This window comes from Gobio gobio, assembly GCF_949357685.1.
Source record: "Gobio gobio genome assembly, chromosome: 1".
Lineage (NCBI taxonomy): Eukaryota > Metazoa > Chordata > Actinopteri > Cypriniformes > Gobionidae > Gobio > Gobio gobio.
In genome coordinates this window covers 4704237-4716736 of record NC_137097.1, presented here as the reverse complement: position 1 = coordinate 4716736, position 12500 = coordinate 4704237, and the positions used below count along the sequence as shown (strand labels likewise).

Genomic DNA, 12500 nt, shown 5'->3' with positions numbered 1-12500 from the left:
ACTTTGAATTGCCACTGTGTATGAAATGTGCTATACAAATATACTTGCCTTGCCTTAAGTGCGGAACCGGCCATGGTAAAGTTTTAGCTCCTGTACAAGATTAGCATACTCCCCTTCAGACTCTCCGTTCTTTAAGACTGGGTGCACCCAATACCTTCTTTTCAGTCTTTTAAATAAAATGAAAAGCTCGTCTTCACTAAATGATAAAGTGTCCATGTTTTCTCAGTTGTCGCTGCAAATGTTTTGGAATGTTGGAGCTCTGAAACGTCACAGAAGTCGCAAACTAGCGACTGGTTTCCCAGCTTCTCCAAGTTTTGATTTCTTACATGATCAATTAGGGTAACTCTGATTTCATTTGAAATTCATCTGTACCTTCTATATTTTCTCTTATGCTCTACTCATCTCTTCTCCTTTTCCTTCTCCTCTTTTCTTACCCTCTCCTCACCTTTCATCTCTTTCTACCCTTTCCAATGTTCTTCTCCCTCTCATCACACCCTTTTCTCTACCCTCTCCACTATTTTTATAGTTACACCTCTTTCTTTTCCCATTCTTTTGCATATTATCTTTGTATATGTTCCCTTCTATAGTTAAAGAGCTGTGATTGTTTTTCCTGATATATTTGGTTGGCTGTATTAACTATAAATTTGAAAACATTTGAGAGTTTTGTGCACAGTGTTTTGAGAAAATGATTCACACTATTTGTAATTTGTATGAAATTAATGAAAACTTTAAATCTTTTTAGGACAATTACAAAGTGTTCAGATCACTGTGTTAACTGTTTGGAGAACAGTGACCTGAATTTGGAGAAATGTGTCAAATAGATTGAGAAAAACTGTACTGTGGTAGCATTTTCTTAATTATTTTAAGGAAAACCATTTACCTCAGTATCTCCAGCTTGCAGCTCTTCAGTCCATCAAACAAAATCTTCACTCCAGAATCCTGCAAGTCATTGTTACTCATGTCCAGCTCTCTCAGAACAGAGTTTGAGGATTGTAAATCTGATGACAAACTCTCACAAGACTGAGCAGTGAGCTTACATATGGAAAATCTGAACAAGAAAAACAGTAATTGCATACGGAATAAATTCAACAGAGTGATTTTTAGTAATTAACTTAATCTGAAAAAAACATTGAAAGTATTTGAAACTCAAACCTCAATATCTCCAGCTTGCAGCTCTTCAGTCCAAGAAGCTTCACTCCTGAATCCTGTAGGTCATTGTTACTCAGGTCCAGCTCTCTCAGGACGCAGTTTGATGATTGTAGAGCTGAAGATAAACTTTCACAGGACTGATCAGTGAGATTACATCCACATAGCCTGTGTAGAAAACAAAACAAACAGTGATATCAATGTGTTTATTAAGTAGGGTGTATAATCTGTATACACAAAATGTATCAAGAAATGTGCATACGTAATTTTCCATGCACAGGCGTAAACATAAACTAGGCGTAAACGTGCGCACAGTACAGAAACTCTAGACCAGTGGTGGGGAACGTTGATCCTGGAGGGCCACACTCTTGCAGAGTTTAGCTCCGACCCTAATCAAACACACCTGAAGCTAATCTAGGTCTTCAGGATTACTAAAGTTACAGGCAGGTGAGTGTTTTTTTTTCAGGGTTGGAGCTAAACTCTGAGAGAAAGTGGCCCTCCAGTATCAACTTTCCCCACCCCTGCTCTAGACAGTGCATACACACTCTTTTACTGGAGTGAGTGAAACAATTAAGTAAACTGAAGGATTTAAACTCTGTTTTACCCCTGATATACACATTTATATTAAATATGACGCACTCATTAATGGTGTTAAGCACTGAAATTACATGAAATCATTATCCAGGAGTTTTTATTTTTTAATTAATATTAATTAATTTTAATTTAATGAAATATTTGTAGTGGATAGGCAAACACAGCATTCCACAGGAAAAGTGATCAATGTTTTAACTAGAGAGTATTGTGTGGTCCATGATAATTCTGCTTTAAATTGTGTTCTACATAGCAAAACTTGTGTTCTGAGAACATATTTTTGGACAAATAATGATCAGTGATGCGCACTTGACTCTAAGCCGATAGCTTGGTGATCGAACGGTCCATTGGCCGGTTTGAATAAGTCCCAGTCCCAATGACACAGTCCTGTACGATTTCTGCTGTTGACATCGTGCACAGACAGTTGTAACGGTGGCCGCCCAACAATATAAAAATTAGAAGAAAAAAAATTCTGAGGTGAGAAACAAACCCGGGATGCCAGCATAGAAGTGCGGAGTTCTAGCTGATAGACCACCTTAATGTTGATAACACTGTTGTCAAGTGCAAGTCGACTCTCAGTCCCAAAAATATAAATAAATATAAATAAATATATATTAACAGTCAGTAATGTTCGGGTGCCAGACAAGTAGACAAGTCACAGAGATTTATCATTCCGGATAGCAAAAAAAGCAACAACCACCCGTTACATACAAAAAGAGAAAAACTACACTTACATAAGAAATTGTATGCAACTTCCTTGAATAAGATTAGCAAGTCTTTTTCAAGAAAAATCAGCACTCTTTTAATCATGTTAATAATATAATTAAAGAAAAGAAAACCAGCATGGGTGGTTAAAAGTGACCTGGGCACATCGACAGTGTCAGCCTGTCTTGCTCTCATCCTTTCTTCCTACTCCACCAAACCACCAAATTAGGAGTACAGTGCAAACCCCATTCCAATTCAAAACTTGAGAAAGCATTCACAGGCCAAGGGAAAACTTTTGAGAGGCTAACCCAGTAGCACCACCTCCTCCTCACGATGCCCGGAAACGCACACTTTGCCCAAATATCCACCCGCAATGACTGCCTCCAAAGGGAACGTAACGCAATGTTACTCGTCAGTTGAACATGCTCCCACAATCTTTAAACCATGCCCCTATATTCATGCACTCATTTTCGTTAATTTTCCTCTAATCCAATCCTGCCGAGGATAGTTTGGAAGGAGGTGACAGAAAGTGAAAGTAAATAAAAGGGGCAGTACAGAAAATATCGATATTGCCACACAGTAGCCAAATGATAACCATTTTCATGGTCTTCCCAATATTATGAAAAATACCATTGTATTTGAAGGATAGAGTTTGAAGAGAATGGTAAGATATGCATGTTTTATTTTTAAAATGTTTTGTCAGAGACATGCTGAGTCAGACAATTATTTACATTGTTAAAATTAAGGTCTTTTTGTTTCCATTAAAATGTACAGGCTAAACATCCAAAAATATATGTTTACCTTATAGGCAAAACTGGACAAATTTGATTTGTTTAAAGCAATTAAATACTATTTGGCCAGTGGAAAAGACTGAGAATAACTCTTCTTAGAAGAAATGTTTTTCATACAATTTTTGATTTATTTATTCTAAAACAAGACAAGGATATTTTATTGAATGATTTTTTTAGCAATGTGTTTTAGCAATGTTTGACTTCATGCAGCGATGCACAGACCGATCGGCAGCTGACTTGCTATAGAGCAAGCAGTGCATGTCGGTTAGCAATTTTGTCTGACTTGAGACAGTGCCGATGCCTTGTGACTTACATATTATCTCAAGATGGCGGCAGGCAGATGTGGAGTGTTAATCACTCTACTCCTCTTCTCATTATTTTACACGTTTTTATGGCATTTTAATGAGGTGGACAATATTAATTTTGATTTTAATATTGAAATTAAGCAACTTAGATGTGGATGTAAGCATCTCGGTTTTGGAAAGAATGTTATCTATTCGCTGATTTTTCGTCCATGGATTACATGTTCAAAGAAACAAAGAAGCGGCCAAAGACGCGACCATAAAAGACATTTAAGTGACTTATTAATCATATTATTGTGTCTTCTTGTGTCGGGAGACATACATCAATGTCCTGGGCCTGGTTCATGCAATGGTGGTGAAGGAGTTTGCCCAACTTTTGCCGCCGATGGCCGTCGGGCTTTGGGTATGGAGCGATGTCAGCGGTTGGAAATTGGTGTCGAATGGAGCCTGATGGCGGATCAGTGGAGCGATTTACGTCCTTGTAATGAAACAAGAGACTTATGTCGAAAGGATTATGGTGTGTCGGATATGTTTTCTATGACGGATAATGGAGACAGGATGCTGAGGACTCGGTCGAGTAATTCTACTGTGAATGATGAACAGTTTCTTCCAAGCTTATCAAAGTTCAAAATCGGCGATCTTCGGTCTATTTGATCAATGAAAGGTCTGCACATGGTTCATCTCAATGTCAGGAGTTTGCTTCCAAAGATAAGTGAACTTCGTTACTTATGTCATGAATCTAATGTGGCGTTGTTCAGCTGTAGCGAAACATGGCTTGATGACTCGATACAGGATGCAGAGATTCATATAGACAATTATTGCTTACTGAGAAAAGATCGAGATCGAAGAGGAGGTGGTGTATGTGCATACATAAGGTCTGATTTAATGTTTAAAGAGAGAAAAGACTTTGTAAATACAGCTGTTGAGGCGGTTTGGCTGGATGTTCTGCTGCCAAAGAGTAAACCGATTTTGGTTGGTATTTGCTATCGTCCTCCTGATCAAAGTGATTTTTATGTGAATCTTGAAGAGATTTTAAATGTGTCAAATTATGTGTTAGGTCAAGAGTTAATCATTTTGGGTGACTTAAATACTGACATGCTGAAGAAGGATTCGTCAATGTTTAAATATTTTAGTTCATTTTGTAAGTCTTATGCATTGAAACAAATGATTGTTGATCCTACTAGAATTACTTCTAAAAGTAGAACAATTATTGATTGTATACTAGTTTCAGATAGTTGCAAGATTTTTAGAAGTGGTGTTTTGGAGGCTGGATTAAGTGATCATAATATGGTTTATGTAATTAGGAAATTAAAGAAAGAGGCCATAAGGCAACATAACACTTTAAACATTAGATCACTTAAAAGGTATAGTCCACAAATATTTGTTGAAGAACTTATGAAGATAAATTGGATCGAGGTGATGCAGTGTGAAGAGGTGGATATAGCTTGGGATAAGTTTAAGAACAATTTCTTGCAAGTTTTGAACAAAGTTGCGCCTTTCAAGGAGGTAAGAATAAAACAAAGAACAGAACCATGGATGACGGATAGTATTTTGAAGGATATTAAGGAACGCAATGATAGTCTAAGAGGATTTAGAAGGAATGGAAATAAGGATGACTATGAAAATTTTAAACACAAAAGAAATGAGATAAGATGTAAGATTAAAGATGCAAAAAAGGATTTTTTTTAAATATAAGATTAGTGAGGTAAAACAGGATTCTCAAAAATTATGGCGAGTTCTAAATGATTTAGGATGTCGAAAAAGAGCTAAAAGTAAGGGTTCGAGAATTAGTCTTAAAGTTAATAATCAATTATTGACAGACCAGAAAGAAGTGGCCAATTGTTTTACTAGATTCTTTACTACTGTTGCTGAAAATTTGATAAAGGAGTTACCAGTTCAGACCGGTTTATATAATGACAAATTAGTTAAGGACTATTATGCCAATTGTGGTGTCACTTTAGGAGGTTTTTCATTTAATAAGGTAAATGAGACTACAGTTTATAAGAAACTAATAGATTTGAAGTGCAATAAAGCAACAGGTTTAGATAATATTCCAGTAAGGTTTATTAAAGACTCAGCTAATTTTATAACCCCTATGGTTGCTCATATTTTAAATCTCTCTATAGGCAAATCTAATGTACCGGATGAATTAAAACAAGCAAGAGTTTTCCCCCTTTTTAAAAAAGGGAGTAGGTTGGAATGTAACAATTATAGGCCTGTGTCTATTTTATCTTCCTTGTCCAAGGTTTTTGAAAAGATTTTATTTGATCAAATTGTAGAATATACTTCTAAATTTAATATTTTGTATGAATTTCAGTCTGGCTTTAGGAAGATTCACTCTACTGAGACAACAATTTTGTATTTGACAGATTATATTAAGAAACAATTGGATAATGGTAAATTAAGTGGGATGGTATTGTTAGATTTACAGAAAGCCTTTGACACAGTTGACCATAATATTTTGTTATTAAAATCAAATGCTATGGGTTTTGACACTAAAGCATGTAAATGGATTAACTCATATCTTTCAAATAGGTGTCAAATGGTAGATTTAAATGGAGTGTTTTCAGATAATTTGCCCATCTCTTGTGGAGTACCACAAGGTAGTGTATTGGGACCCTTACTTTTTTTACTATATATAAATGATGTAAAAATGGCTTGTTCTAGCCACCTTCTATTATATGCTGATGATGCAGCAATAATTGCCACTGATGAGAAGAAGGAAATAATAGAAAGTGAATTAAGTAGAGTGATCGAGGAAGTATCCAATTGGTTTTTTCAAAATAAGCTGTTTTTACATTTGGGTAAAACGGAAGCTATTTCATTTGGTTCTGCGGCTAAATTGAGAAAATTTTCCAAATTAGAAGTGAGGGTAGGAGATTTGATGATTAATGCTAAGCAAGAAGTGAAATATTTTGGATGTACTTTAGATAATAAACTGACTGGGGATAGTATGGCTGTTCAAGTGCATTCTAACATTTGTAAACGAATTAAATTCTTAGCAAGACAGGCTGCTTACCTAGATACACAAACCTTAAAAATGTTAGCTGGTGCATTAGTACAAACACATTTTGATTATGCAGCAGCTTTTTGGTATAGTGGCTCTACCAAACGAGTGAAAATGAAATTACAGACTGCTCAGAACAAAATGTGTAGAATTATTTTAGGCCTTCATCCACTAATGCATTTAAATATTAATAATTTTAAGGAAATAGGGTTTTTAAAAGTGGACAAGAGGGTAATTTTTCTTAAGCTGATGATGGTGTATAAAATATTACAGAGAAATGTTCCTAAGTATTTGTGTGATTACTATGTTTTCATAAGAGATGTTCATTGTTTTTCTACAAGGTCAAGGATTAACAATATATATATGTGTCGGTATAGGGGTATAAATGGGAAAAATTCGTTTTTATATTCCAGTGCAGTTGCTTGGAATAAATTGCCCGATTGCTTAAAACAAATTCAAGAAGAAGGTCCTTTTAGAAGTGAAGTCAAAAAATGTCTTTTTAATGATGTTTGAGGTATTATATGTGTATGTGATTGTGTGTTGTGTTGATCTCATTCCCATTATGAACTGCTCGTCTATCTTGAACTCTGAGTACCACAATGGAAATAAGCCTATGGCTTTTTTGTGTATTTTATCCTCGACAATTTTGTTTTTTATATGTATGAAATGGTCTTTTGGGCCTGATTGTACTTGTTTTAAAATTTAATTGTTAAATAAATCAAATCAAATAAAAAAAAAGTGAACTGATATACTGTAGTTCGACTCAATGATCTGGTCACAGCGGTTCTCAAGTTATCAACACACTGAATTTGTCCTACTAAAATAAGGCAAGAACCTGGAGTAATATGATCCTCGGACCACGGTGTGTAGAGGATTTGCTATGTGAGATGGTGCTCCAGTGGGTTAAACCATGGAACTGATACGCAGAAGGTTGCTGGTTCGATCCCAGCGGTCACCACCAGTGTGTCCTTGAGCAAGGCACTTTACTCCATGTTACTCCAGGGGGATTGTCCCTGTAATAAGGGCACTGTAAGTCGCTTTGGATAAAAGCGTCTGCCAAATGCATAAATGTAAATGTAAATGTACTGTAATAATCAAAGATACAAGAAAGGGAATATGTTTAAAATTTTAAATTTTTTTGCAAATTGAAAATTGTAAAGTTTTATGCTTAGTTCAGACTGCAAGATTTTCAACTCGTCGGATCACTGCTCTATTCACACTGCATGACTATCTGGGGTAGCTCTGTCCTGTCTGCAAACAAGCAAACACACGCGAGAAGTGACAAGGAAACAACGCAAGATCACACGCATGTCAGACTGGTGTTCTTGCGCAGGACTATTAAAAATATAGACTACAGAAACCTTGCGATCCAAATTTTCTGTGCACTGATTTGCAGCGAAAACGAGAAAAAAAAGATTATAGCAGAGGAAATGGTTAGGGAGACACAGGGAGCAAGGATTGGGTTTAGCAAAGAGAGTTGGAGGTAAATAATAAATAAAATTTAGCGAAGCGAGGTGAAATCTGACTCGCGCTGCATTGAACAGATGCTTTCAGGTTTTAACTGTAAAAAAGTGTCTGTTCTCCAACCAAACTAAATGATTTTTATTACTATAAAAAACTAAATGATGGTGTTGGGCAAGTGATGTAACCGGTAAAACTGGTAACACACTATCGCTGCAAGTCTAATCTCATTCTGCATTTGGATCTAACGTTTGAGTGGAATATACAGCTAAAGAGAACTGAATTTGGGGTTTTATGGTGTCTGAGAGGCGTCTTTCTATGCACGCTTTTCAGCTTTGTGTCAGTCAGCGCGAGTAATGTATTGAGATCTTTTCTGTGGCTTATTGCGCTTAATAACTCTCTTTAACATCAAGCATGTCCCAGACTTTATTTTCTCATTCATGCATGTTCTTTTTGTAAAAAGGCTTGTCTGCCTTGTGTGCTTGAAGAAAATGCCACTGATAGATCCATGCTACAATATAGACTGGGTAAAAGATCTGCTAGTCAGTTATGAAAAATCTATTCATCCACATATTTGAACATAGTAAATGCTCCAAATGATCCAGAATGCAGCAGCACGTCTTATCTTCAACGAACCCAAAAGGACCCACGTCACACTACTCTTCATCTCTCTGCACTGGCTACCACTGGCTGCTCGGATCAAGTTCAAGTTCACTTACGCTTGCTTACAGATCCACCACAAGCTCAGCTCCTGCATACTTTGACTCGCTCCTATGAGTCTACACCCCCACCAGAAGCCTTCGCTCAGCTAAGGAGCAACGGCTTGTGGTACCATCACAGAGAGGCAGAAAATCCCTCTCCAGAACATTTACATTCACCGTCCCCATTCATCGTCCCACTTCCCACCTCCATCCGAATTGCAGAATCACTTTCAACATTCAAACGACAGCTGAAAACTCACCTCTTCCATGAGCACTTAACCTTATCTTAAAATAAATTTAAAAATCCTTTTCCTTATTTTCCTCTACTTCTTCCCTGCCCTAGTGTGTGATGCTCTGTGCAATGTCCAAAACGTAGTACTTCAGGCACTTTCTGTTTCGCTGCCTCATGACGAATCACTTCCTGTACTCCTCAGTTGTAAGTTGCTTTGGAAATAAAGTGTCTTCTAGATGCATAAATGTAAATGAGTGAGTGCCAAACCTCAGTATGTTCAGTTGACCGTGTGAACTCTTCAGTCCATCATAGAGCAGCTTCACTCCGGAATCCTTCAGGTGATTGCTACTCAGGTTCAGCTCTCTCAGATGGGAGTCTGATGATTGTAGAGCTGAAGAGACAGTTTCACAGCATGCTTCATCAAGACCACAGCCGTCAAATCTGCCAAAACAAAAAATTTACCCAGATTATTTTCTGATGTTCAGTGTTACGCAATAACACATTATACCCTTCATAATTGGCAAGATATCTCACAAAGTATTTTGACATTCAGTTGTTTAGCAATGTAGAGTTAAACCTTTGATTAAACAGCGATCAGTGAAATTACTCACATGGCTTTTCTGCAGCTTCTCACAGCTGGAAGGAGTTTTGTGTAGCCGACTTGTGATGACGTGAACCTCTTTGGGTCAAACTCGTCCAGCACATTCTCTGATATCACCAGTACATAGGTCAGCACTGTGCACATTGAAGATGAGAGTTCTCTTCCTGGATGTGCATCTGAACTGAGGTATCTCTGGATTTCCTCATATAATGAATTATCTTTGAGCTCAAGTAAGCAGTAGAATAGGTTGACTGAAGCTTCATTTGAGATGTTCCTGTGTAGTTTTTGTTGAATGTATTCAGTTGTTTTTGCGATGCTCTCTGTGGTGACTTCAGTGTGTGTGAAGAGGCCTTTGAGCAGGTTTTGACTGGATTCCAGTGAAATTCCCATCAGAAACCGCAAGAACAAGTCTAGATGTCCTCTCTTACTCTTCATGGCTTTATCAACAGCCTTCTCTAGTAGCTCCTGTAATGTGATATTTTCTTTGGGTTCATCAAAGAAAAACTGAAGCTCCTGCATGTTCTTGTTCAGGTAATAGAGGAACACATGCACTGCAGCGAGGAACTCTTGAACACTCAGATGCACAAAGCAGAAGAACTTTTCTTCATGAAGTCCATCTTCCTTCTTAAAGATCTCAGCGATCATTCCTGTAAACTCAGTGTTTTCACTCACATCAATACCACATGCTTCCAGATCTTCCTCAGAGAACACAATGTTTTCCTTCTTTAGCTGTTCAAATGCTAGCTTGGCTAACTTCAATATTATTTCTCTGTTTGAATATAAGAGCTTTTTACGTTGTCTTTCTTCTTGTTCATCGTACTTCTGGTTCTTCATGTCCATCTGTATCAGCAGGAAGTGGATGTACATTTCAGTGAGTGTTGTGCTGATGTTCTCTGTAGTGTTCTTGATGAGAATATTCTGAAGTACTGTGGCCGTGATCCAGCAGAACACGGGAATGTGGCACATTATGTAGAGACTACGAGACATCTTAATGTGGGAGATGATTCTGGAGGCCTGAGTCTCATCTGTGATTCTCTTTCTGAAATACTCCTCCTTCTGTTGGTCAGTGAATCCTTGCACCTCTGTGAACAAACCCACATACTGAGGAGGGATCTGATTGGCTGCTGCTGGTCGTGAGGTCACCCAGACGAGAGCTGATGGAAGCAGCTTCCCCTTGACCAGACTTGTGAAAAGGACATCTACAGATGATCTTTCCTCAACATTGTTCAATGTTCTGCTTTTAAAATTCAAAAGCAGGTGACTCTCATCAAGTCCATCAAATATAAACGCAAGTTTACATTCCTTATATAACTGTTCTCCAGATTTTTCCAGGTCCTTCAATTGAGGATAAACTTTCAGCAGAAACTCATGGAGATTGAACTCTCTGTCTTTAATGCTGTTAATCTCTCTGAATGGAAGCAGGAACACACAGTCTATATCGTTATTGGCAGTTTTTTTTGCCCAGTCCAAGATGAATTTGTGCACAGAGACAGTTTTTCCGATGCCAGCGACTCCCTTGGTCAGCACAATCTTCTCTTCATTTTTTCCCCTTAATAATGTAAATATATCATTGCATTGGATTGGTTTGTCCTGTGTTGGTTTGTTCTTGAAAGCATCATCAATCTTCAGAATCTCATGTTCCTGATTGACATCTTTCATATCTCCCTCTGTGATGAACAGTTCTGTGTAAACAGCCTCGAGATGAGCTTCATTTTCTTCCTTGCACTCAAAAATACGCTCTGCTTTCTTCTTCATGTTGTTTCTGTGAGTTTCCAGGAATTTTGTCAGAATTGAATCATCTGTTATAAAAGATTGGTGTAAGTAAATACAAATATTTTATTTTAAAAAGGAAACATTACAAAGCTTTCACATCAGCATGATCTGATTGTGTATATATCATCAATCCAAGATCATTGAATCCAAGATGGCGGCGCGAGTAGTTCGCGAGGCTCTGGGTCTCTCCAGATTCTGCAATTTTGCTGTATTTTTCCTGCTCATCTCGGGTCTGTTCGTTCAGAATAGTTGCGCCTTAACATCGTTCACCCGTGGTGAGATTTTGCATATTGGTTTGCGAATTTCCGACAGTTTTATGGACAATCTTCGACTCCTTCCTGAGATCGCTAGGACACCCGAGGCTATGCACTCTACCCGGCCGGGCGGAAGTGCTCGCAGGCGGCGCCGAGATCGTAAACAAAGGTGGGGAAAACGCGGAGGTCTGAGAGCTAAGCTAAGGCTAAAGCTAAGGCTAACCCCACATTGGCTCTCTTTACCCAGTATTTTCCTTGCCAATGTACGGTCGCTAGTGAACAAAATGGAGGAGATTCGACTCAGCATCACACACAGCAAGAAACTTTTGAACTGTAACGTCCTAATCGTCACGGAAACCTGGCTAAACGGCGGAATACCGGACACCGCTATTGAGCTAGCGGGATGCCACACGCTCCGGGCGGATAGAACATTAGATGGCTCCGGTAAGACCAGAGGTGGTGGATTGTGCATTTACATTAACAAAGCCTGGTGCACAAACTCTGCTATTGTTGGGAGTCATTGTTCAGCTAACCTCGAGTTTCTCATGGTTAAATGTAGACCATTTTATCTACCGTGGGAGTTCACTTCAACCATTATAACTGCAGCCTATATTCCCCCGGATGCTGATGTCAAGCTTGCTATGAAAGAACTTCATGCAGCCATCAGTAAACAACAGACTGATCACCCGGAAGCTGCTTTTATTGTTGCAGGTGACTTTAATCATTCAAACTTAAAGTCAGTGCTACCCAAGGTTTACCAGCATGTTTCCTGCCACACCAGAGGAAACAAAACCTTAGACCATGTTTACACAAACATGGCTGGCGCTTACGTTGCGACACCCCTCCCCCACTTGGGACAGTCAGATCACCTTTCTTTGTTCCTCATCCCCAAATATGCACCCCTCATCAACCGTGTGAAGCCATCAGTGAAGACCA

General features: G+C 38.3%; 1 protein-coding gene across 1 annotated transcript in view; it reads right to left on the bottom strand.

Annotated features, from left to right (window-relative positions):
- Positions 1 to 12500, bottom strand: part of LOC307143266 (NACHT, LRR and PYD domains-containing protein 12-like) — a gene marked incomplete at both ends in the record, with an annotated part of 24574 nt that overhangs the window by 8542 nt on the left and 3532 nt on the right. The window contains 4 exons of the mRNA XM_079844688.1: positions 881 to 1048; positions 1153 to 1314; positions 9204 to 9377; positions 9548 to 11299. Of these exons, the coding sequence (XP_079700814.1) occupies positions 881 to 1048; positions 1153 to 1314; positions 9204 to 9377; positions 9548 to 11299 (2256 nt within the window). The remainder of the gene's footprint in view (positions 1 to 880; positions 1049 to 1152; positions 1315 to 9203; positions 9378 to 9547; positions 11300 to 12500) is intronic.